Below are 27,954 nucleotides of genomic sequence, written 5' to 3' on the forward strand. Positions count from 1 at the left end.
GTCAGTGGTTTAAATAACCGCACAACTTTCCTTTGAAGAGGTCATACTTTTTTTTCCAAGGATCTTTTTTAGGTTTTCAAGTGATGAATAGATTTTTGGGCAAGTATATTCCAACTATTCACAAATGTACTTGCCCAACTGGGCAAGTGCTTCTAAAAAGTTATGTAGCACCCTGTCAACAGGGAAACAGAGATAGAACATTACAGGAAGGAGGGGAGCCACACAGAGGGGGGAATCATGTATTACCATTTCATGGAATTGCTCATAAATCATGGTGAACAATTGTATCTACTAATCATAGGTCACTGTTTCATCTACGTAGTTAACAGAGAGTTCTTAACAGATGACTTTGCTGCAACTAATCCTAATGGGCACCTGCAGATAGGACAGACTTACTACTTCTCAAATGAAATCGTGAAGAACCAATGCTATTGCTGGTCTCTGTTCACAGTAAAGTATTATCTCTATCAAGGTTCAATATGGTAATACTGCTGGATTACCTCAATAAAAAGCACAATGAGTTTCCTGCATTATGGCTACTTTTTAACTTAACTAGTGATGAACCAAATGCTATCACTGGTCACTCGTCATACGGAAGTATGGTCTTTGTCAAGGTGGCATCACTGAAGTACTTCCATAAATGACCTACAGGGTTTCAACAGTCTGGACAGACCAGCTACTTTGCACCACAACTTGTGATGATCCAGTGCTATCACTAATAACTGTCTATAGAGTTGAGTATTGTCCTCGTCAGAGTTGAATCCAGGTGACATCACTGGAAATCTTATCAAAAGTTTCTTGAGCACATTATGTTGAAATTTGCCTTGGCCTTGAGTTTTCCATGCCTTGGCGTTGATGTCGCAGCCTTCAGGTATCAGGCTATGACGACAAGACTGTCTGCCTATTCTTAGGCATCAGCAACCGATGCTATCGGATTCCTGCACTCGGGGCAGTTCGGGATCAGCTCAGCAATGCTTCTGATGATGTCATGACCACAGGCGAAGGAGATTTTCTTCTTGACCAGGTGCTCCAGTGTCTTGACCTTTGACCTCAGTGCTTTGAGCTGGTCATCTTTGCGTTGAAGTTCTGCTTCTAGTTGACCACGCTCACCTTTGAAAGGAACAAAAGGAAATTATGATATCTGTACATCAATAATTCTGCAGTATTATTATTATTGGGCAAACATTAATTTATGTCAGTTTTAATTGGTCTAACCCATATCCTATTAAATACCATTAAATAACTTAAATAATCAAGAGTTATTTGAGTATCTTATGATAAATATACATACACATGCACACTGAAATGTCAATTGAATATGAAAAAAAATTGCAATTCATAGAAATTTGAAAACACTATAATATTCCTGTAAGAATAATACATCCCCCCACCAAATAAAGAGAGAGAGAGAGGAATATTAACATTAATATTTCACAGGACATCTCTCTTCATAAAGTAGGACAATGTGGATGACATTTCCAATGTATTTCCAATGCATTATTTCCTGAAGGTAGAGTGGGAGCTATATCCTCCACGCAGGAATCCAACAAGCATCTTGCCATCCCTAATTCATCATAGAAACAATGGGGAAATGAGGAAAGCTGCTGTTAAAGATGCATGAGGCTTTTCACTATTAATGCCAGGAATAAAAGTCCATATATTAGCACATTCCATTGTTTTGCCTAGACTAAATATGAGGATTGTCCATGAAAAGACGTTTGCAAGATTCCTATGTGAAAGTCAGACGAGGCAGTGTGTTTTTTTTTCTGGGTATAATTCAACTCAGGTATAATTCAACTCAAGAAGAGACTTCCCCTCATCGAAAGAACAAAGAATGGTTATTATGTCAAACCTGTGTCTGTGGGTTTATCTTGGGATTTCTGGGCATCGTTGTCCCCTGCTCCTCTCTTCCAACCATTTGTCAAGCTTTTCCCTGCTGATTTTTGATGGCTTCCTGAGCTAATAGATGACCTCCAAGAGGCATTTCTTGCACTGCTTTTCTGAGCTCCTGTAGGGAGAGGAGTAGTTGATGACCTATCTGGAAAGCTTCTTGTGTTCTGTGTCTTTGTCTCTGGTCTGTCAGAACCCACTGACACCTTCTGTGCTGAAGTTCTTGCACTCTGTGTCTTTCTACCTTGCTCCTGCCAACTCATTGTCGACTCTGTCTCTGGAGATGCCCACACACTCTGCATCTTTGCTCCTGGTCTTTCCCAACTTGTTGATGACTTTTCTGAAGATAGTCTTGAACTTTTAACCTGGGCACCTGGCCTCGCTGAACTCCTGGAAAAGTTGTCTGAAGATGCCTTTGGAGCTGTTGACGACTTTTCTGAAAATGTTCTTCCAGTATTTGTCTGGACACCTGGTCTAGCTGAACTCTCTCGAAAATTCCCAGAGGAAGTCCATGCATTCTTAGTCTTTGCGCCTGGTCTTGTCCAACCTGTTGAAGATTTTTCTGAAGATGTTCTTGCACTCTTTGTTTGGGCATCTGGTCTCGCTGAACTTCTAGAGGAATTCTCTGAAGATGTCTTTGCACTCAGCATCTTTGCATCCTGTCTTGACATACTCCCTGACAAATTTTCTGGAGATGTCCATCCATTCTGAGTCTTTACACTTGGTTTTAGCCGGCTTGTTGGCTTCTCTGAAGAGGCTTTTGCATGCTGTGTTTCTGCCTCTGGTCTTGCTGGCCCTACTGACGACTTCTTAGCTGGATTATTTGGGCTAAATCTCTTGGACCCCGGTCTGGCAGAACTCACTGATATCTGATCTGAAGGCCTCCTTGCACTCTGCTGTTGCATCTTTGTTGTAAGTGAGCTTTTCAGACCAGACCCATTCTCGGTATCAGTGTTTGGAGAGACCTTGGTCAGGCTGCGCAGGGGACGGTCAGCTGTGCTTTGAAGTCTGGAAATGTCTTTCCTGAATAGTAAAAAAAATGATCACAAAAAGAAATGAGTTGTTAGTTCATAATCTAAGTCTCAAAGCAATACAGCATTCAATTTGCTTACTTCAATGTAAAACTCGAGTATATTTAAGTTTGATTTAAAATACCAAATGACAAACCTTTATTTTGCAAAGATATTCAATACCGTCAGTTTAAACAGGGTGCAAATACAGTTGTTGCTATGTCAGGTTCAGTGTGGCTCATCACAACTAATAACTTTTATATATGTACACAGAACACATAAATGTGTTATGTGTACTAAAATGAAAAATAACCATAAAATGCACAAGATTGGAAGATAATGACTTAGATAAGAAACTAATGAAAGTGATAAAATTGACAGGAAGGCTCACATTATTTTCATCACTACATTAAAGGAGAATGAAACCTTTGAAACAAGATAGCTTGGGTGAAAACAGAAAAATCAAAGAAACAGATCAACGAAAGTTTGAGAAAAATCTGACAAATAATGAGAAAGTTATGAGCATTTGAATATTGCGATCACCAATGCTATGGAGATCCTCAAATTGGCAATGCGACAAAGATGTATGATGTCACTTGAGAACAACTCTCCCCACTACCTTAGTATATATTTCACTTAAATTGCCTCTTTTATCACATCTATCAGTAGATCATGTGTTCTTTCTATAGGAGGGCGTGTAATACAGATTTTTAAAGAATACATCATGGATTAATAGTTTGTATCACCACAAGAAAAAGCAGAAAGAGACATTTTGAGGGTATTTTATAGTCCATCAAATGGAAAGTTGTTCACATGTGACATCACATCTCTTTGTCGCATTGCCAATGGGAGGATCTCCATAGCATTAGTGATTACAATATTCAAATGCTCATAACTTTCTTATTATTTGTCCGATTTTTCTAAAACTTTATTTGTTCTTATTCTTTGATTTTTATGTTTCAAGACAAGCCTACTTATTCCAAAGGTTTCATTCCCCTTTAATCATGGCTTTACCTTGTAATGGACTGTATTTTATCTAGAGCCTGCAAGAGGTCATCTTCTAGTGTACACGATTCCCGTATAGTCAAGTCTTCACAGTTGTTAGCATCAAGGTCGGCACCATGAGAGACCAGGTAGGCAAGAAGAGCATCTCCGTTTGTCTTGATCCCAACATGGCCCCATTTCTTCTTCATCTGTTATCAAAGATGAGAACATATTGATTAGAAATATTTAGATATTCATCTAAAATAGCTTTTACCAAGACTAACAGGGGCCTCGGAAATGGGGGGGGGGGGCTGCTCCAGCCGACCACTTTTTTGAGTAGATACGTTTGAAAAAAATTCCCCAAAACGCTGTTTTACAGTTATTTAAATGTTATTGAAGTAAAGTGAATAATTCAAACTTGGCATTCCTAATATATGTAATGAACGCCTATTATCGGTGTCATTCAAGCAATTAAGACAATAGATTCCAAGTTGCTCTGTGAACCCATGATTGGTACATCGCATACCATCTACTTGCAAAGTACACGTGCGCTGCGCCATTCAACTCGTTATCTAGCGTAGATATAGACCAATTATTGTTATTATTTTTTTTTCTCAAAGTGCTAACCTTATTTTGTATTATATTCAATAGTCCCTCGACAGTTAGCAATGAAAATGTGTTTATATAGCCCCATCTTATAAGTATGGTTTCAGTTCTAAGTTTTCTGGATCATGTCTGTTGAATTATCATTTGTATAGCCCTAATGTACTGTACGATTCAAGAGCTTTGTAGACCAAAATTCTTTTTTTACACGGAATAAATCCACAAAACCTTTCGTCTAGGTCTATAATATTACTTTTGGAAATCCACTTGACGAAAATGTAGTACATTGCCATCTGCGTTAACAATTCATGATCCAATTTTACTTTCGTATTATTGCAAGTAACCTACCATTTTATTGGCTGTTCTTTCTCTTGAAAGTGAAAAATTAGGTATTTTTGTAGGAAGAAATAAAAGATGGACTTATTTTTCATACCTTTTAAAGAAAAAATATTGTAAAATTTGTCTATGCCATTTTATTTACGGTTTTATTTAGAAACTGAAAATAGATTCCCTTTTCCCTTAATTTTGATAGGTCATGCTCGGGTTGCCTCCTGAAAGGCCCAAAACTCAGCTTAGCATAAAGAATTTCTTCAATCCCCAACAAGCTGAATCGAATGAAAGTCAACAGAATTGTCCATCTACTGCTGATGAAAAAGTTATCACTGGACCATCTACACCAACTGAGTAATTGGAAGCTCCGGAAGTTAGCCTTCCATCTTCAAGCAAAGCTGAGGGTGTCAAATCTAATGAAGAAACAATAATCCCCCTTGAGCCTATCCAGCAACGGAACTTTCAGTTCTTTAGAAAAAGGAGAACAAACAGTTCAACAGGTCATTTCAGCCTGGTTGGTTTGATGAATTTCCATGGTTGCACTTACATCTTATCTCAAGATGTTGTCCTTTGCCACACCTGTCTACAAGCTGAAAAGGGAAACAAAATGATAATTGCTACAAACAAGGAATATGCTTTCATATCACATGGATTTTCAAACCGGAAGCCAGAGAAAAATTTCGGGAGCATCAAGTTTCTCACTGCCACAAGTCAGCAGTATCAGCTTTGATTGTTGTTCCTAAGCAGTGCCCAGATGTTGCCGAGATGATGCAAAAGGACCTGAGTGAAGAAAAGCAAGAAAGTCAGAGAAATATTGTGAAGATAATCCAAAACATACAGTTTCTGGGTAGACAAGGATTAGCCCTTCAAGGCAAGGAAGATGCAGACTCAAACTTGCTCCAACTGTATCACCTGAGAGCTACTGATGACTCCCGAATGTTGGAATGGTTGAAGAAAAAACCAACAAATACATGTCCCATGATATCCAAAACAAAATGTTAGAGATAATGGCCCTTCCGGGGAACATTTCATCAATATTTTCATCCGACAAGTTGTCAGATCTGACATCTTTCCTTGATTCTGATTGGCTGAGAGGCACAGTTCCTATGGTAACTGTCGGATAAACTGGTACTTGTCGGATAAAATGTCCAAGTCCTTTCATGAAACGCCCCCTAAGGTGTTTAGGGAGGTGGCGTACTCTATCAGGAACGGTGTATTCTTCTCGATCTTGGCAGACGAATGCAGACATTTCGAATAAGGAACAACTGACACTTTGCATTAGGTGGATCGATGACAAGCTTGAACCACATGAATTCATCGGATTAAATCACATTCCGAACATCAAGGCAAATACTATTGTGGCAGTCATCAAGGATGCAGTCACAAGGATGAATTTGAGATTGTCGAACTGCCGTGGACAATGCTACGATGCCGGTGGTCCAATGGCTGGTTCACATCGAGGTGTGGCTCTGCAAATCCTTCAGAGGCTCCAAAGGCTCACCCAATACATTGCCATGGCCATGCCCTTAATCTGGCAGAATGTGATGCAACAAAGGGTTCTAAGCTCCTATCAGATGCTTTGGACATCACATATGAAGTGTGTAAGCTCATTTAGTTTTCACCCAAGCATCAAGGCTTACTAGATCAAATTAAGGAGGACATTAACTTAAAGGCTGCTGGTTTGAAGGTGATTTGTCCCACACCATGGACTGTGTGTGGACAGAGTTTTTATCGCATAATCAAGAATTATGAGGCCCTTTTGATGAAATGGGATGCCTGTCTGGAAGATCGACTTGACTCGGAGATGAGAGCCAGGATCATTAGTGTGAAGTCACAGATGGAGAGGTTTGAATATGTCTTCGCTCTTCACCTGGGTGTCAAGTATATTCTATGACTGACAATTTGTCAAAGACTTTACAGCAATCATCATTGTCTGCAGCGCAAGGACAGCACAATGCCAAAATCACTGCAGAAGCTCTAGGCAGGATCCGCTGTGACTAAAATTAAGATAAGCTCTACGAGGATGTACTTCAAAGGTCAACGGAGCTTGGGTTATCTGGACCACAGCTACCATGACACAGAAGAACCCCAAAGTGTTTAGAAGTGGGAAGCGGAGAGGGATCTTTTCCGTCTTCACCGTGGCATACTACAACAGGTAATACTTCAAGGTGTTGGATCTTGCTATTACTGCAATTAACCGTAGGCTTGATATTCTCCTTAAGATTCTCCTTACATCTCTACAAGAGGAAGAGATATCTCAGGGAGTTGACATCGCTTACAAGACACTGGTAAGATCAACCCTAGACTATTGCTCAACAGTCTGGGACCCACATACGCAAATACTAACAAATCAAATTGAAGCTATACAAAACAGAGCAGCTCGATTTGTAACCGGAGACTATTCTAGGTATAACAGTGTCTCGGCCATGAAGCAGAGGCTCGACTGGGAGCCGCTGCAACTGCGCAGAAAAGTAAGTCGCGTAACAACTTTGCGCGAGGCGCTTGCGGGTCGCCTAGCCATTCCAGTGCGAAAAGTCCTGAGCCCGGTCCAAAGGCCCCTTCGGAAATCTTCATCCATAAGCTTCATTCCCATCTCGACCAACAAAAACTGTTACAAGTATTCGTTCATTCCAAGAACCATCCCAGACTGGAACTCCCTCACACCCCCAACCATCGAAATCAAGAACATAGAAACCTTCAAGCGAAACATACTTCAAATCTATACAAAGCAAAGCAAAGACTAAAAAAGCATCTTCTCTCTCCGTGCCATTAACATCTGCGCACTTCCTGCCCGGTTGGCTCCCACTGTGGGGCGTTGGGCAGTATACCTAAAGAAGAAGCTGTCAGCAACGAGTTTGCCAGCGGAAATGGCAGGAGAAAGGGAAACCTTTATTAGTTTATTCTCAAAGCAAGACTTCAGGGCACATATCTAATAATAATAATAATAATAATAATGCTCAATTCTTGTATAGCGCATCACACATAGCATAGCATGACCCAATGCGCTTGAAGAAGAAATAGTAAAAGGTAAGAATAAAGTAATAAAGATATTTAGATTGGATCATTAGTTCAAAGTTGGTTTTTATGCATTGAAAAGATATGTTTTGAGGGATCTCCTGAATGTTACATAAATCACTTTGATATCTCATTGAATTAGCTAAAGCATTACATACATTGACAAGCATACACACATGGAATGCAATGTATAAAGTACAGTACCTTAAATATGCTATTTTCAATATCATGTACGTTTTTTTTTCATTGCTAAAACAAAGTACAGGTACAAATACACTCGCTCCGTACCTTCTCTCTCTTCCTCTTCAGCATTAACGCGCTATGACGGAAAAACAGGCTCCAATGTTTTTCCTCATTATCAGCCTCCCCCCCTTTCAAAAATGTTCCGCAGCCCCTGACTAATGATATTTTGTTTCCATCTACATGTCTGTTCTTCCTTCCCCTCCCCTCTCCCACCCTCCTTCTCTTATCTTTCCCTACCATTTTCCATTATCCCCCTCTCTCTATCTACCATCTAATTGTGTTTACTGTATGGTCAGCCCCCCCCCCCCACTTTCAAAACAATTATGCAGTCCCTGACTTCTATAACTCTGCTGCTCTACTGCTACTACTACTGCTACTACTACTGCTACTGCTACTACTACTACTACTACTACTACTACTACTACTACTACTACTACTACTACTACTACTACTACTACTACTACTACTACTACTACTACTACTACTACTACTACTACTACTACTACTACTGCTACTGCTACTGCTACTGCTACTACTGCTACTGCTACTACTACTACTGCTGCTGCAACTAGTACTACTATTACTACTACTACTACTACTACTACTACTACTACTACTACTACTACTACTACTACTACTACTACTACTACTACTACTACTACTACTACTACTACTACTACTGCTACTACTACTGCTACTACTACTACTACTTCTACTGCTACTACTACTTCTTAATACAACTTCTGATACCACTATCATTATCACTACCACTATCATTATCACTACCATCATCATCAGAACTATTTTTCTTAGACATTGATTACGGAAACCGGGTGAACCCTGTTCAAAGCAAATGAAAATTACAAAATTCTTTTGCCAAATGATACTAGCAGTAAAGAACACTGGCAACAATACAAGTCACAAACCTCTGCCATGAAAGGTACTTCATCAACATGACGATCTTCACATTCAATATCATCAAGTGCATCCATGGCCATCTGTAAACAGGTGTCCCCATCGCAGTTGGGAATGTTCGCATCGGCACCATTCTTCACCAAGACCTCAATCAAAGCAAAGTTCTCCTTCACTATGGCCAGATGAAGCGGGCAGTATCCTTGATCAAAGTTCTGTACATTCACATTGCAGTGGCCCTGTTGAAATGCAAGATAACAATGAAATTAATGTTGTCTTTGTATAAGACTAGTTGGCCTTAATAAAAGTTAGCACTTTAAAATTACATTGTTTCATGAAAGCGATGCTCAAAACGCTTTTTTTTCACATGCAAAGGCAGAAACTGATGCTCTTATAAATTCATGTTTTTTATTTTATCATCATACATTATCAATGAATATAAGAGTTGGTAAAATTTTTTAAAAATATTACCTTTTTTATTTTACAAATATTACCTTTTTGACGAGTACTTCAGTTGCTTTTAGGGAATTTGCCAACACAGCATTGAAGATGGGAGTATTTCCATTGCACTGTTTGACATCAACCATCTTAGGTGCTGCCTCAATGAGTTTTGTAAGTGCACTGTAACCATGGCAACAAGAAAATAAAATGGAAACGTATGGTGAACACACTGAATACTTATTTGTTAATTTCAAAACACTTAACCTGCAGCTAGAGGTTGTAACAGTTGATTATATGACTGTATATTCCCTGATACAGTTATGATGTGATAAATTTTGCAATTTTACACAGAAATTTATTCTAATCAGGTGCTGATTAAAACATGAAGGCCCAAATTCACAAAGGAGGTTTTGAAACCCACCGTTGAGTCCATGGTTTATGCAGATTTCCTGTATAACTTATGCTTAATTTAGCGCATATCGGGCGAATGTATAAAACATGTCCAATCCTGATGCGCGCATTTGTCACAGTGCGCCAAAGTGACGCCTGTTACCATGGTTAGATACGCTATTTTATTCATGAGTCCACTGTTCGAAGAGTGGACTCATGAATAAAATAGCGTTGATAAACACGGCAACAGGCGTCAATTTGGTGCACTGTGACAAAAGCGTGCATCAGGATTGGACATGTTTTATACATGCGCCCGATATGCGCTAAATTAAGTGTAATTCATACAGGAAATCTGCATAAACCGTGGACTCAACCGTGGGTTTTCAAAACCACCTTTGTGAATTCGGGCCAATATCTGGGTATTTTTTCATTTTTTCATCATCTTTTAAGAATGGAATGGTCTGAAAATGTCAAGATAACTTCTTCTTCTGTCCAACCTGTCCTATTACTGATATCCAATCACTAATTTTGTAAGATACGTGATCAAAGGGTCCAAAAAATAAAAACATTAATCACAGTGGATGCTAAAAATAATCTGAACACAAATTTTCACAAAGAATCAACCGTTGAAAAATATATTCAATCGCCAGTACACTTTTCAAAGATTAAAATGTTAAATGACACTTCACATCTTTGATTTTAACCAAAGCTTTACATGGTTTTATTTATATCTACATTTCCCATTTTTTGTACATCAACAACTGAATACAAACAAGAACTTAATAGAAGAAACATAGTTTAATAGACAAGTGAAAAAAATCTTTATTCAAATATTAAAGAATTATTGAGTAAAACAGTGCTAATAATTTCATCATACAATTTGTTCTAAAATATTGACTGAGAAGAGAAAATTAGAGATGTACATATAAAGGAGCCAAAAGTAAAATCAAATTAAATCAAATCTCAGTTGGAATAATGAATCTAGAGTGAGAGTATAAATGTCATGCACTTACTAGATGTTCCCTGAACGGGCTGCACAGCTCATTGCAGTCATGCACGATGATGATGACGTTGCCTTCAGGTCGACTTCCTTCCTGGCAAGAATAAGGTCTAGTATGGTCCTTCCTTTGCTCCCGATGGCTCGGATTACAGGCAGACAATCATCTTTGGACTGTATCATTGAGAAATTAAACTACCATATCTCAATTCTGACAATTTTGATTGCTTCAGGCTGTCCTGCCTGTCTTATGCAATTCAATGCAGCAGAATGTTGAGTTTGAAATATCATTTTTTTTTATATTTTTCCTTTGAATACAGATAAGGCCATGATACTTCCATTTACACAATGACCTCCATGGTCATTAACTTTCAACCCCTTAAATGCATACTGGGATCTGTTTCATAACGAGTTTTCATTATTTTGACTTTACCATTGTAGCAACTACCATGGTAATAAGGATCAGCAGCCAATCACAATCATGGCAATGTTACAATAATCAGGGATGCCAGTGGTAAATAGCTCCAGGGACTGATTTTCTTTTCTCGAAGGAAGATCATGCGTGCCTTGTGCACGACACGAGCCCAAAACACTAGTGCAAAGTCCAATCGGATGGGGCCTCTTGAAAAGTGCGAGCTCCCGATGCTCTCTGGGCATATCTGAGAGGTCTTTCCTCCTCAAATTTAATCATATTTTATTGGTAAATCTGATATAAAGAGTCTATTTAAAAAAAAATGAACAAGAATAAGGCTCATAAAAAAAATCTAATTCAAGCCATCAAATTTATTGTTCATACCAGTTATTGACAGCCCAAGTTCATGTTTAAAAAAAGACGGAAAGTCGGAATTTGGGCAGTTGGCGGAAAACTGGCATCCCTGAATAATGAAATAGGACCCAGCCAGGTTTGATGTTAATCCATCAGACAGTTCTTAAGTTATTGTGAGAATGAAACCAGAATGGATAAACAAACCCAATGGCCCGTATTCTGAAGTCGGGTTTAACTTAAACTCAGGTTTAAAGTTGTGGTTTAAGTATGGACAGCCAATTGCTACATAATCACTAACAGTAGAGATATCATACTTTCAGCTCTCAAATCATTCATAATTGTGTAGGAAGTATAAATAGATGATTGTCTTCACCATCGATGAATCAGGAAAGAGCACAGTAAACATAAGAAACATACAACTTAATACAAATTTTGATACTTTTGGCTTCCCATACTCAAACCACAACTTTAAACCTGAGTTTAAGTTAAACCTGCTATCAGAATACGGGCCAATGCCTCTCCCCAACCGACAAAGGTGGGCAGATGGGGCAAAACAAAAATAAAGAAATATATTTATAACAATAATAATTAACATCATTTATATAGCGCTTATCACAAGAATGTCTCTAAGCGCTTAAGGCAAATAAATAGAAAGACAAGAAATTTCAGCTAAAACTAAATTATACATGTTTACAGTTGAAAGTAGACAGTTGAAGCAGCATATGCTAAGGACGATCTATTTAACATAAAGGTGAGTTTTTAACATAGATTTGAATTTGTCAGTTGAGTCTGCTTGTTTTTATTCATTGTGAAATAAATTTTCCAACCCTATACGAACTTTGGGAAAGCTGTGAATACAGATTCAAGTTTCAAGTTAATTGTTTGAAAAAGTCAATCAATTACATACAAATAATTTATAACAATATTTTACAAGAATAACAACATGACTTGTTTGGGGATCTTGCTTGTGATAGGGAACCCATTAAAAATGAACAAAAGGTATAGATATTGAATAAAATAATAATTAAACAAAACCAGCCTACCTTGAGGTTGACATCGGCCCCATGCATGAGTAGGTAGTGTGCGCATTCAAAGGATCCATTTTCACAAGCAACCATAAAGCTGGTCAGACCTTCAAAGTTGGCCGAATCAACATTAGCACCTTGCTCAAGGAGGTACCGCACACCATCAAAGTTGTTCCTTCATTGTGGAACAATCATTCACATTGGAAGAAAAAAGTGTGCCACATTAGGAACATAGTAGGAATGATCATCTTTAAATATTTTTCTCAGTGGAAAGATAATAGGTAGGTTTACACAGTAATCAGGAAAAGGACTGTTTGTTATCGTGCTGGTCAATATTTGATTTCAATGTTAGTCAATTTTTGCCAAAATATTGTCAATAACGCCAAGTCATGATATACATTCATCATGAGCTGCAATCTTTCTGGAACTCCCTTCCCTCATCCATTCTTGTTTCCCCTTCTCTAAATATATTCAAACGAAGACTCAAATTATATCTTTTATCTCATGATATGAATTATTGATAATTTGACCAAATTCCTTGTATTGTATTTGTATTTGAATGTATTTATTTATGTCTTTTAATGTATTTCAATTTTCTTCTCATTTTCCTTTCTAAAACATGTTTTGATTCTTCAATTCTATGACTTTCTCTCGTTGGATTACTGCCTCGACAAAAACTTAATGTTTTTTTTTGCAGTATTCCTCAATTCCATCCTTTTCTTGATATCTCTGTATCACTTTATTTAACATAAGCATGTTCACATGTATATCTTTATAATGTTTTTTTTTGTTTTACAATCTGTTATGCTTACATGCATTTATCTGTATATATTTTTTATTGGAATTGAAAATAAACGAATTGAATTGAATATTCTGTGAGCAGGGAAGGGGGAAATGACAGTGAGGCTTTCTCACTCTTTCTCATGCTTACTCTTTCAGTGCTTGCCCCTCTCTCTTGCTTGCCTATCCTACTGACTCTTCTCTCTATTTGCATTAACTATTTTAACTTTGTAATATGTATGCCAGTTTGGAGTTTCTGTCCTCGTTTTGTTTTTAATTCTACCTTTTTCATTATATTCACCTGCACTTTAAATATACTTTGTTGTTATAATGAAAATGCATTTTGGAGCATTTTTGTGAAATTTTTTTAATAATGGTCACTGCATGTTATATAGTTATTTTATCTGTTATACTTTATGCTTTTGATTGTGAACTCACATTGTTAGTCTTCAGACTTTTTGATGAGTATATTTTCATAAAAATTTGAAATTCATTGGTGCTTGTCAATGAACAACAGGTACTAGAGTACCAACTTACAAAGTTCCAAGGGCAGCATGTTTCGTCAATGAGTGATTAACTTTTTTGCCCTTGGCTATGATTCTGAGATTTTAGAACTGTTCCAAACATACATTGAGGGCTGTTCAAAACATACCCCGTGCATGAAAGTCTTACTTGGCCCTCACCGATATTCATTATTTGCAGGCTACACACTGCACAAACTGGTGTTGATTTAACACCAGCCAGATTCTATATGTGTCTACACCAGAGAAGTGTTAAACAACACCAGTTTCGTTTGGGTCTAAAACCAGATACATGTAGGTGTTTATACAAGCAACACCAATTAGTATCAAAACAGCATCGGTTTGATTCCAAACTGGTGTTGTTTCAATACTTCTCTGGTGTGGCCATATACGCTTATGTGGAGCGTTGTGGCCCAGTGGATTAGTCTTCGGACTTTGAAACAGAGGGTCGTGGGTTCGAATCCCAGCCATGGCGTAATTTCCTTCAGCAAGAAACTGATCCACAATGTGCTGCACTCAACCCTGGTGAGGTAAATGGGTACCGGTAGGAAGTAATTCCTTAAAAAGCTGTGTGCGCTATGAACGCCTAGCTTAGCCGGGTAATATAGGAGCGCCTTGAGCACCTAACAAGGTGGATATGTGCGCAATATAAATACCCTATATTATTATTATTATATATAGATTCCGGGCTGGTGTTACATCAACACCAGAGTTTTTGAAGTGCATGTATGTGGAATATATTTCTAATAATATGAACACAATAATGACTTACGCCGTAGTTGCATAGAACAGTGGTGTGCAGCCCTGCTCATCATAGCTCTCAATGAAGGCCCCTTTCTCAACAAGAACTTTCATCATGTCCACGTCATCACAAGCGACCGAAATAAGCGATTTGCCGATGGTGGGCTCATGACGAATCTGGATACATTAAGAACAAATAAACACATAAAATTCATCGTTGCGGCAATCCTAGTTTGTGGATACACTATTCAGGCAGTTTCACACCATTGCACTTTTAAATTAAGAGAATACAAACAGTTCTTGTTGAGTTTATCGGACACATTCAAGCGTTCCAGTACATGCACATAATGAATTTCTAAAAATTTTATTTTAGAGTTGTAAAGAAGTTTAACTTATTATGTCCAGTAACGACAGTACAAGAAATTAAAATAATTCACGCATTCAATTCAATTTACTCAACCATTAAAATATCTATCATACAGCGTACATAATTATGCCATAAATAATACAGAATATGGCTAGGACCAAAAAAAGCAAACTGCTTGTAGAGAATGGCCCCAAAAAGACAATAGCATTGACAATATTTACAATTAGAAACAGAAAACTAACAAAACAAACAAACTTCATCATCAGACATTAACGCAAACACGCACATACATACACACACACAAACCCTAGTAATTTTTATAGATTTTCCATTAAGTAGGCCCTACACATTTCCTTAAACCAGGATACAATTGAGCAATCTTTTAGTTGATTCCACTTTTTTATTATGAGATTTCAGGTTCGGGGGGGGGGGGGGGCCATAATTGCCCACCCCCTCAACAATTTTCGCGATATATCCACTGCGCAAATTTTTTTGACCTTGCTGCTCACTGACTTCTTACTTTCAAGTCTCGCGCAAATTTTGAGACAAAATTTGTGACGCCGGATACGCGGTTACGACATTATGCAACATTATGTAAGTGCATGTCAGACCCAAAATTGCTCATAAACGTGATTTCATGTAAAAATCCAATGCAATTTGTGTATTTAGCCAAAATTCATAAATGTATCATTATTTCTACTTTTACTGATTAAACTTAATTAATACCAATGCAACTTTGTAGATTACGTCATTCTCTACCATCATGCAAATTTTTGTTGTGATCGCGCAATCCACTTCCGAGATCCCCCCCCCCCCCGGAATGATAAGAATCAAAATACCCCGGGAGATTTAGGGTTAAGGGAGAATACTATAAAGGCCGAAAAAAATCTCTGAGGGCTGCATATATATAAATGAATACATTGCCCTCAGATATTAATACGTTTCCCTCACATTCAAGTCTTTGACTGAGAAGAGTCTGAAATGAGGACAGTCTAAATGTTATTAGGCTGGACATTTCCGTGAAGTCTCAGTTATACATTTCAATGTATTTGTGACCTCAGCAAACTTGAACTACCTCCTTGTCATGTTAGTGATTCTCAAATTGTATCGCATACAATGATTCTCCAAAGCAGTACAATCATATTTTCCAATCGCTTTGAGGTAGTTTCTCCCACAATTGAATTTCATGACCAGGGGCACGTATCACAAAGCTTGGCAATGATAGTAAAACACTTTGCTACGACTACAATGTACAATCAATCGTAAAAATCAAGCGTACGATCAATCGCTAACCTTTGTGTTACAGGACCTAGGGGCCTCTTGCTAAAGATTCAAAAATCAAATGCAAGTAGTCTGAAATGGCTGCTTCTGATTGGCTGAATATCAAGGTATGTTTGATTCTTTTTAGTTGAGATTCTGCAACAAGTTCTAGACCTCTCTACCTTTTAATTACCAAAGATATGGATGATTTTGCTACAAAAGTTGAAAGAAATATTAAAGAAGGCTTTAAAATGGTCAAAATTCAGAGTGCTTTAATCTTTAATCTTGATACACTAACCCATTCTGGATGCTCCTTCAACAAGTCTTCAACAGCAGGGATGTTGTGGGAAGCTACTGCAAGCGATATCATCGTTTCAGGTTTCTGGATGTCTTGGGCAACGTCTGTGGCATAGAAAGAACATTGTTCAAAGAATAAATTTCATATTTATGAGTCATATCTATCTAAAAAATTCTTTGATATTTTTGTGACTTGTTACAAAGGTTAGCGATAAATCGCTAAATTTGAAAGAGCAATTCTGATTGGTTCCTTGTCACTCTACAAAGCAAAATGCGCATGCAACGATGATCGTGATAGGCCACTTTTGTGTTTACAGAGCCCAGGACTGATTTATATATAGATCATATTAGGAATTTGTATCTGCGTATGATGACCAATGTAATGTACTAGGAAATTCAGCCTTAAAATAAATTGAAAAGCTTGGTGAAGCTGGGCTGAGCAGAACAATAATAAATAATAATATTGGTTCACCTCAAAACTTTACATATCCTAAAATCAGTACTTTTTTTAATGTTATCCAATATGGTTTTTGTACGATCCATATCAACAAGACAATGTCAGTCCATTTAGACAAGAATTTTCATAGGCAATACTTTTCAGAAGACTATCAGGAACAAATGAGGTTTCAGGTGGGCACAGATTTTATTTGCAAATGACTGTAATGTATTCTTATCAAATCACATTATAAGGAAATTTGCTAAACTGAAAACTCACTCATCAAAAACTCTTCAAATGACTTTTCTTTTGGCTTCCGCCGAGGAACGTTGGTGGTGGGAGCTAGGTTTGCGGAGTTGAAGACAAAAGTTTTGTCTTGGATCTTGACATGAATGTGAGATTCCTTGACCTTGATCACCTTCCCAACAACACTGATGGCCTGAAAGAAGACATCCATACACAACATGTAACCAATAGAAAACATGAAAGAAGAAATTCTAACTACCCTTAAATTTTGGTTGTGGTTTAACTATGGATAGCCAATTGTGACACAAATCTCAGGTCGTTCAATGTCAACAAAATTTGGTGCTCAGTTCTTTCAGCACTCTCTACAAAAATATCTAAAATAGTTTGTATCACCATACAGACATGAAGAAAGAACACAAGAAACATAAGAAACAGACAAATATACACAAAAATGTTTGACATTTTGGGCTTACCCTACTTTTAGCAGAAAGTGAGACCATAAGCAGGAGTTCAGAATATGGGATATTGTATACAGAATACTGAAGTGTTACCTAAGCACTTTGACACCTTGTTTTGGTAGTGAATGATGAAAAAATTCCACACAACAAATAAGACATGAACGGTGACCTCATGACCTCAAAATCTAATAAGAACATTGTTCCTCCAAGTGACACAATTCTGCTGTTCTAGGTTTTTTGAGAGTATTAAAGTGGGTCAAAGAATGCTAACTAGTAGGCCCCTATTCGTTGTATGCCAATTTTTTTTTCAACTGTTCTTGGTGGGAGAGTCACCTTTTCCATAGACTTTTTCCATCCGCCATGTCCAACCTGTAGTCTCTTGACCGTCTCGACGTCATCACTGATGCGGACGTCCTGACCAAGACTGAAACGATGAAGCTACAGGAAGATAAGAAACCAAACTATTATCACCTCGAATCCACTTCACAAAGGTGGTTTTGAAGCATTGCCCATTCATCCTGTAGACTTTGTACACATGATTTGGGCCGAGGATGAGGCCAAGGCCGGCAAAATATGACCTCGAGGCCGTTCTCGACTACATCCCTGATGCATTACCCACTGATGCTAATAAGCACCAGGGAAATAGTCTATGTCGTTTTTTTCAAGTCACCAGGCCGCTGGAGAAAACCTCCTGCATCCTACGTACACATGACTTTGGCTGAGGACGAGGCTAAGGCTGGCTCAATATCACCTTGAGGCCAACCTAGACTACATCCCTGATGAGCAATGTGAAAGCCGGGGTGACAATATTGCAGTGCTTAGAAACATTTGAATTAAGCTCTACATAAATGTTGCATATCATTATCATCATTATTCAAATCGACCAAACAGTTAATTCCAATTCTCGAAGCCAATGTACTATATTAATACAGATTTACTTCACTCTCCAAGCAATTAAATGCCCCAATCCTTCCTTCTGCTACAGTATGTCCATTTCTGTGTATACATCATTCTTAACCCAGCCAACCCTCTTTATCATTTGTAAAGGAAAAATTTTGCTTTCTCTTCTGCATATTATTTATTAGAAAACTGAAGGGGAAATTAGAGAGAAAAAATTAGAGAGAAAATGTATTATTCTGTTACTGTTACCTTTCTTACAGCAGCAACATTCATGGTAAAAGTTTCTTGGATGTCGTCAAAAGTCACTTTGACGTTACCTGCATCCGTTCTTTTAGTCACGTATCCCTTTCTTCCACAAGTCTGTAAATCAAATAAAATACAGTTGAAACACCTTCAGCCTAAGGTTCAGTCAGACCATGGTAAATGACTCTAGACTTATCAAAGCTATTACATTATTTTAAATGGCATACAGTTGGTCGGTTCCTTGTTCTATCCTTTCAATTGTTGCACGCCCTACAGGGAAGCAGCAACTCCCAGATTTTGGTGTGACGCAGCCAGGGCTTGAACTCGCGACCTTCCATATGTGAGACAGATGCTCTATCAACTGAGCCAAAACATACGTTTTCAATTCAGTATTTAATATTCAATTTTTACAAAAAAATATTTGTTACAATATAAAGCTTAAAACTCAGCAATACAATCAAATGCTAACCTTTGTATTATAAGCCAAGTGTTGGACTTTTCATATAGCCATCCCCCCCTAGTCATTCAGAATTACTACAATTTGCTATGACAGATATTCCACAAATATTCTTATTCAGAAAGAACATTCATGCTTACTTTGATCATGTCAGGATCCCATAATCCTCTGCGTTCGTGAAGTACTTGCATTTCCTCTGGAGTTACTGCTATCAAAACCTTGTCTCCTTCATCCACAAACTGTACTTCACCTGCAATAAAATCAATTTTAAAAATCATACACGCAACTTATTCCCAAGTATCGCAACAGTAGTTTAATTTTTTTACTAGTCATTCAATCTTTACTTTTTTTGAACGAGGTTTCAAGATATTTTTCATTCAAATATTTGTCTTTGAAGAGAATCACAAACTTTGCATAACTTAAGAAAAAACTTTCTTCCCTAAAGTTTGTGATTTGCTTTATAATTTTAGTTGTGGGATGATTGTTTGACGATTTATTGACTGTTTCAATTGATATACTAGTATTTTACATAAAGTTGCCCTGTTCCCCCCCCCTTTGTTTTTCCCCATAATTGTTTTGTATTGTACTCTGTTTAGACAAGTTTTTTCATGTATTTTGTATTTATTGTCTATGTCACAGTGCACTCATCACAAGCTGTTCGGAGTCGCTACCTCCATTGTATTGTTCAAGTTCTTAAAATTGTATTAATGCTTTTATCTTTGGAAATAAAAGTTCTTTCATTCAATCAATCAATCATTCATTCATTCATACTACTGTGAACTTTGTTCCATGGTCTCAGACGAGGTGCACTTGTTTCCACATACATGATGACATTTCTGCATACTTCCTTCACTTCACTTCTTTAGTGCAGCCTTAGGAATTTCTAACTAGCTGTAGTCAACAGGAGTATCTTAACTAGGTCGACACAAACAGTGGACAAAGAAACCAATATCCTCCACTCAATGAACAGGTGTGTGTTTCATAAAGCTGTTCATAAGTTAAGAGTAACTTTATGAACGACTCGTGATCCTTTCTTGTGGTAAATGGTACATTCATAGGCAATGGTTAAGCGAGTAAGAAAGGATCACCAGTCGTTCTTAAAGTCGCTCTTAACTTACGAACACCTTCATGAAACAGCCCCCAGGAAACATAAAGATATATCCTCCAAAACCGTTGTGACAGACTCAAGGATCAACTAAGAAAGTAAATTAAGGCTTTTATAGTTCTGTTACATACTTCAGAACCAAGTATGATAGAAATTTGCATCAATTCCTTCACTCTATATTGCCTTTCTATTAAAATTTGTTTATCACAAGGAAGATTATCCTCAACTACTTGCCATGATTTTGCAGATGTCCCTCAGAAACATGACGAGACCTTGACAACATTTCGCGGGGAAGATTCAACTCTGAACAACTCACCGTCATTTTCCAGAAGTCTTTCATAAACATGACCACCATACTATGATAACATTTTACAGATAACATTCTCCTAGACTATTCATCATAATTTAGTAGATGTGTCTCACAAGACCCCAAAGCTGCAAATTAGTGGGATTTTCAAGGAAAAAGTGACACCAAATAGGATTTTCTTCCTAGAAATAGGATTTTTGAAACTTGTAAGAATGATAATTTTGGGTGTGTGTTTCGAAATTTCAAAGAAAAATAGGACTTTGGGCTGGAGAAAAGTATAAAAGAAATAATGAATATGATTTTTCACAATTGACGATGGCAGCTCTGAGACCCTGATAACATGTGACAGAGATTCTGACGACTCACCGTAATTTTGCAGATGTCCCTCGTAAACGTGACCACCAGACCCTGGTAACATGCAGATGATATCGGTGACCTCTACCCTTTCTCGTCCAGAGTTGAACTCTACCAAAGTTTGTCCCAGGCTGAGATTTGCTGTTCTCTGTCCAATCTTTGATACTCTCCCAATCTGCCGGTCTGCAACCAAAGATTAGTTTTATAAAAATTATTTTATAAATGATTTGTCCTCAATGACAATATTGTAAGAAACTTGTAATAGATAAGAAGTTTCAGCTACAGGAATATGTCAGAAGTCTTACAATCAAACACGCATTGTCATCATCATCATCACCATCAGCATCATCATCACCATCATCATCATCAACATCACCATCATCATCATCATATATGCTATTGTCATTATTATAACCATCATCATCATCACCATCATCACCACCATCATCATCATCATCGTCATCATCATCATCATCATCATCACCATCAATACTGTTGTCATTGTCATCACTGTCATCACATTAATCTTGGTCATTGTAATCATCAATGTCAGTATAATCATCATTAAAATCATAATCACAATCACTCACATCATCCTTTGCTAATAAAGCCACAAACCTTTCTTATTTTTCTTGCACCATTGAGGATATCTGGCAACCATCGCTCCAGGAAAACTTCCTTTGAGAGGTATATGCGATGAAGATGATCTTGGTAACACCTTGACACTGTATCAATACAAATATCAAAAGAGACATGGTTGTTAGAATTGAAAATGAAATTGAATAAAATTTGTAACTGAAATAGAAATTGCAATTTAAATCCATACTCAATCAAATTGAAATTCAGAATCTGATTCTGACTTAAATTTACCTAAACTTCATATAAAAAGTTTTCAGATTCAAATTCCAATTCAGATTTGAATCAAATCCAAATAAAAATTCATAACTTTAATTATATGAAATTCATATCTAAAATTCAGAGCAAATTCTAATTTGGATTTAAATTCCAGTTCATTTTTTTACGTGTATAAATCCTCAGAGTAAATTACAAATCAATCCACATGTACATAACTGAAAAAAAAATGAAAAAGATGATAAAACCTAGATCATTCTCTTAGTTTTATATAAAAAATCACTCTTAAAAAACACACACATTGTAAATGAAAGTCTATAAAATAGGCCCTTGTAACATAGACAACTATAATCATTATTTATGATCAATTGGAAGTCTTTGTAAACAATTTGGTACATATTCACATTTGGTTTTATTTACAATATGTACAGGTCATGCCTAGAAAATATTGACTGTACGTACCCCTTTGAGGTCTTCATGGAAGAAACAACCCTTGCGAAGGCATGACTAAGATCATGTTTGTCACTCATATAGCATGCAGTACAGAGGTCAATGGCATAGCATTCGGTGCATCTCCATCGAATTCCTCTAATCTGTTCCATGTTACATCCATCACACCAGACCTTGTGATGACGATCTGGTAAAAAAAAAAATAATCATTAAATATATTCATGCCAGCTATATACAAAAGCAAAAAAAAGATGTTTTTTTTTTCCCTCAAAATCTTCAATTATGAGGCTTCCACTAAAATTAATCATGCCCAATAACAAAGAACAACTTTATGAAACACCAACCTGGGTCCCATCTTACAGAGTTGCGATTGATCCGATTAACCACAACTATGGAAGGCCAGCAACATGAACATCTAATCTGAAATCTATGTTTGTTCAAAATATTTTATAGATTTGGTGTATATGCATACATTCATCATTCTCTTGATGATTCAATGTGATTCTCTCTGTTTAATAAGGAGATTGTGCAAATTTCTTGCAGAAAAAATTATAGTATGGATGGGTTTCCATACAGTTGACACTGAGTAACTAAGTAACACCCTGTTGGGTGTTTCATGAAGCTCTTCATAAATTTATGAACGACTTTACGCCGACTGGAGCATGTTCTTTGGTCATAACTCAATTACATAGGGCTATCACACAGCACAAGAGAGGATCACCAGTCGTGCGTAAAGTCATTCGTATCTTACGAACAATTAATATGAAACACACACCAGAGGGGTGTTTCACAAAGATTTAAGTATGACTTAAGTCGCACTTAAATGCCGACGCGTACAAGATATGCAACGCGCGATCTTATTGATAGATACGCATTAGTGCACGTCCTCTTGAGACGATCTGACCAACGCGGTCAAGCCTTTCATACCGTACGCAACCCGGCATTTAAGTGCTACTCTAAGTCATACTTAAATCTTTGTGAAACACCCCCCTGGTTTGACAAAACATTTACCTGCACATGTACTAGCTAATTCAAGAAACCTAAGATCAAAGGCCTTGTTGTAGCCAATCCGGTAGAGACCCTTATCACCACAGTCCCACTGGACCATAATGGTGTTGGGGGGAGAGTACGGTTGCTGGCTTCCCCAACGATTCAAGACAGTTCCTGCATGTCCCCTTCCGCCATCTTGGTTCTTGTAGGTCCAGTCTGGTCCTCGTATGACACGGTTTCTACCACCCCAGATGCAGCTCATCTTCTAAAGGAGTCCCTAGAAACCGGATTGTAAGATAATGCGATTTCGAAAATAAAACATGCACATGAAACTGAAAGGGACATCAACCTCTTAACAGGAATCACAGTATTTTGAGGATGAAAAAAAAAGAGATTTTGAATGTAAAGAGACTATTTTCAACTTTCTCTATTATAGACAAGTGTATAATCCAATTTGCAGAGCCAGTATTTTCATTTTTAAAAAGGTTGAAATTCTGCAAAACGGGAACAGAAATCATATGAACGGTAGCACGACCTTGGGTCTTAAAATCATAACCTTCCATCATAAACAAAAATATATGTAGATATAGCGAAAGAACTTTTACAAAATAAATGAATAGTCTCATTTCAAGGTGTCATAATTTTTTTAGTATTGTTAAGTGAAATTGCCACTTGGTTTACGACCACTATGGGCCGTATTCTGAAGTCGGGTTTAACTTAAACTCAGGTTTAAAGTTGAGGTTTAAGTATGGGAAGCCAAAAGTATCAAGTTTTTTATTAAGTTGTATGTTTCTTATGTTTACTGTGCTATTTCCTGATTCATCGATGGTGAAAACAATCATCTATTTATACTTAATACACAATTATGAATGATTTGAGAGCCGAATGAGCTGAAAGTATGATATCTCTACTGTTAGTGATTATGTAACAATTGGCTGTCCATACTTAAACCATAACTTTAAACCTGAATTTAAGTTAAACCCAACTTCAGAATACGGGCCTATGTCTTTTCTCTGATTGTCTCATCCCATATGGTCTAATCCTGGTTCATCTACATATAGTCCATTCAGTTCAATTACCATTTAGCCCATTTACCACAAACTTAGTTTAAAAAAATAAATCAAATGCATTAAAATCAATTATTTTTCCTTGATATTATAAAAAGTGATCGTTAAAAATCAACATAAACAAATGATTGTTTATCACAAGAAATGCCAACTTCAAAACTTGTTAATGCATGGGATATTTCAAAGGCACACCAGGGAGATTCCAATGTGACAGTTTCACATCAAGTGTAAAATTGAATGACTTGAATACATGATCCACATCTGCTGGCGCACTGTCTAAAATCAAAATTAAATCAAATTCAAATAAAATTATCATCAAATTTAAATCAAACTTAATCAAATTTGGAAAAGGGATGGGAAATGTGAAGATGTGGAGAATATATTAAAGTAAATAAGAGAGAAACTAATACTGAAAGGGGATAAAGGGGTTTGGAACCTGAATTATGAAAGCAAGAGAGAGAGAAAGAGATGGAAAGACAAGGAGAGAGGTAAGGAGGGGAGGGAGGGAAAAATTTATGTGTTCATTAGGTTCAGCACAGGACAGGTGACAAGGGATAAAAGTGTATTGAGAGAGCTGTGATTACAGAGCTACCAAGTCTCACGCATTATGCGCGAGACTCGAGCATTTTGGACTCTTGTTCATCCCCTCAAATCTCTGTCTCACGCAACTATCACAGCCTATCCCCATATACATTGTACACAATGTCAGTGATCTCACTCAGATTCACAGAAAATCTCATGCATAGCTGGTCTTTGAACTTGGCGATTACCCTAAACAAATAATCTTGTCAAGTGCTCAAAACAAAGAAAATGGGGAGCTGTGAAAGCCAATTGATAGGCCACTAAGGATTAAAAGAGGGAAGTGGAGGGGGATTATCCCAGGTGCCAATGGGTAACCATGGATTACAATGGTAGTAACAATAGGGCTACTAATTGGATTGGGATCAATAACAATAAGCCTTTGAATGTGCTCTGGAGAATCACAGATTTTAACAAAAGGCTTAATCTGGCAGAATTCTAAACACAAGAGTTTTACAAACATAATTAGTGGAGAAGAATTTCTGTTGGCTTTAAAGTTTTAGAAGTTAAAGGAGAATGAAACCCCTAGAACAAGATTGCTTGTGTGAAAACAGAAAAATCAAAGAAACAGATCAAGGAAAGTTTGAGAAAAATCAGACAAATAATGAGGTTATGATAATATTGCGATCACTATTGCTATGGAGATCCTCACATTGACAATGTGCCAAAGATGTGTGATCTCACTTGTGAACAACTCTCCCATTACTTAAGCATATATTTCACTTAAATTGCCCTTTTTATCACATCTATCTGTAGATCTTGAATTATTTATATAGGAGGGCATGCAATACAGATTTTTAAAGAATACATCATGGATAAAGAGTTTGTATCATAAGAGCAAAAATTACACTTTTGGGGATATTTTATAGTCCATCAAAGGGAAAGTTGTTCACACGTGACATCACACATCCTTGTTGCATTGCCAATAGGAGGATCTCCAAAGCAGTAGTGATTGCAATATTCGAATGCTCATAACTTTCTCATTTTTTGTCAGATTTTTCTCAAACTTTTGTTGATCTGTTTCTTTGATTTTTCTGTTTCGACACAAGCCTACTTATTCTAAAGGTTTCATTCCCCTTTGAGTATCAGTAACAGAAAAAGTTGATCGTACTTAGCTTTCCTGCTAAAAGGTTATTATATCAAAGGCAAATTCATTGATACTTCATACTATCATTCACTGTTCAAAGTGTCATCCTTGTGTAGCTTATACATAGAAATCAAAGCAATATTTCTGTTCATGCTGCTGCCATTTACGCGATGTTTTTTTAGAAATACAAACTGATAAGCACAACTGCTGAATTGAGAGCGGTCTACTCGCGGGTCTGCAGCATTGTGTATGAATTGATTGATATGGGTTCCATTCACACTCAACACTAGATGGAAATTTGATTTGTTAATGACTTTTAATCATAATCTATTTATATTTGCAATTTAGTTTTTGATTTGGCACAATAAACAAATTGCTTGAATCACAATCGCAGTTGTCAAGATTGACCACCAATTCTGACCGCGATAGCATTCTTCTGTGTGCTGCCACCATGTCTCCGGTGCACGGTACGATGTACAATTCCTAAGGCGCTCCTACAAGCTCCGTGAGGCAGCTGCAATTCACATTTAAACGGCAAAAAGCTGCCAAGTGCACAGTTCCATTACAAACTCAAGTGAAAAAAGTGAGCGAACATGCAACGGTCGCACTTAGGGTGCTATATTTTGAGGTGTTGCATTTTTTATGTTTTTTACTTTTTTTATCTTGGCACTGAAAAAAAATGCAGGACATTGGCTTGCGAAAGTGTCAGTTTTTAGTGAGGACATGTTTTCAAAATCCAAGAACATCAGGAAAACCATGAAGAATCCACTTTTTAAACCCTGTGTTTCTTAACTACGATGTTGAGAAGTCCCGATGGTGATATTTTTGACGCGAGATACGATTTAGGTAAGAAAATTTCAATTTTTGAGATTTTGCCCATGTCGCCAGATGAATTTGTAGTGTGGGAGTGAGTTAGTAAATGTGTAGTGTACATCATATTTAGAGTGTGTTGGTGAGTTCAGTGGAATATTGCTGAGTCTACTTAACAACCGCGCACATATGCAGTTACTCAGAGATTTATCAAATTTTTATCTAATTTTCAGCATTTTGCTTTGTGAATTTTACTCTCTAGCCAGTATAGGCCTATTCATATCTCCAGCCTGGACCATCCCTTAGTTTAACAACAGCAATCTCTAGTGAATCTCTTTTCCTCTAGATTCTACCTTAGGATGCCCATTTGGCATTACATCATGCCTGGGCTGGTTTACTCCCGCGAATCCAACTTCTCAGAACTCATCCACGTCCATGCCAAGCGCCACTGAACTCGCCCGCCATCCGGTGTGTACGGAGTTCCCAAACTTCCCAAGTCAAGACAAGTTCTGCAACTCCAACGCAATCTCATTCTCAAATCTCAATATCGACCGTATTTCGCCCAATTTGGGTCTAGAAGTAGATCTATCATGCACTTTAAGACTCCCTATGTTAACATGCCCTTATTTTAGCAATGGAGCGAAATACATACCTGATAATTTAGAACTGTAAATATCATCCAGTGGTCGTTGTTTACAGGAATTTGTGAGGTTGATGCAGCATGCAAAAAGGTTTTGGCGCTGGCCGGCTAGCCACGTACCGTACCGGTACGTGGACAAGATATAGAGGGTAACGTCCGCGTGCGGACTTGATTGATCGCACAAATTGTGGGGGTTCCCCAACTACACATTGACAGCAGCGGGAGGGGGGAGTGAGGCGGGCGAGGGAGAGGGGGTCCAGGTCCAAGGTGTAAAACTATGATTTTTCGTGTGGTTTGAAAAAAAAAGTGTAAGAGGGAAACAGAAAAGGGGAAAAGGAGAAATAAAAAAAGAATGGCAGGCTGATTAATGTAGCAAAGCAAAAGCCTTCCAAGAATATTTT

The 27,954-nt window shown here is 37.4% G+C and overlaps 1 protein-coding gene across 1 annotated transcript; it reads right to left on the minus strand.

Moving 5' to 3' along the window:
* Positions 1–101: 101 nt before the first annotated feature.
* LOC121431921 (E3 ubiquitin-protein ligase MIB2-like) lies at positions 102–27,720 on the minus strand. Its single transcript, XM_041629699.1, has 18 exons — positions 27,566–27,720; positions 23,392–23,647; positions 22,393–22,567; positions 21,697–21,803; positions 21,091–21,261; positions 19,453–19,562; positions 18,862–18,972; positions 18,046–18,150; positions 17,288–17,447; positions 16,574–16,677; positions 14,680–14,825; positions 12,625–12,781; positions 10,832–10,989; positions 9,482–9,608; positions 9,002–9,226; positions 3,915–4,093; positions 1,853–2,913; positions 102–1,110 (listed from the first exon to the last, which is right to left on the minus strand). Exons 2-18 carry the CDS (start codon positions 23,630–23,632, stop codon positions 908–910), a joined length of 3,540 nt encoding a protein of 1,179 aa, XP_041485633.1. The 5' UTR covers positions 23,633–23,647; positions 27,566–27,720; the 3' UTR covers positions 102–907.
* Between the last annotated feature and the right edge of the window lie 234 nt (positions 27,721–27,954).

The sequence above is a fragment of the Lytechinus variegatus genome, chromosome 18 (assembly GCF_018143015.1).
Source record: "Lytechinus variegatus isolate NC3 chromosome 18, Lvar_3.0, whole genome shotgun sequence".
NCBI lineage: Eukaryota > Metazoa > Echinodermata > Echinoidea > Temnopleuroida > Toxopneustidae > Lytechinus > Lytechinus variegatus.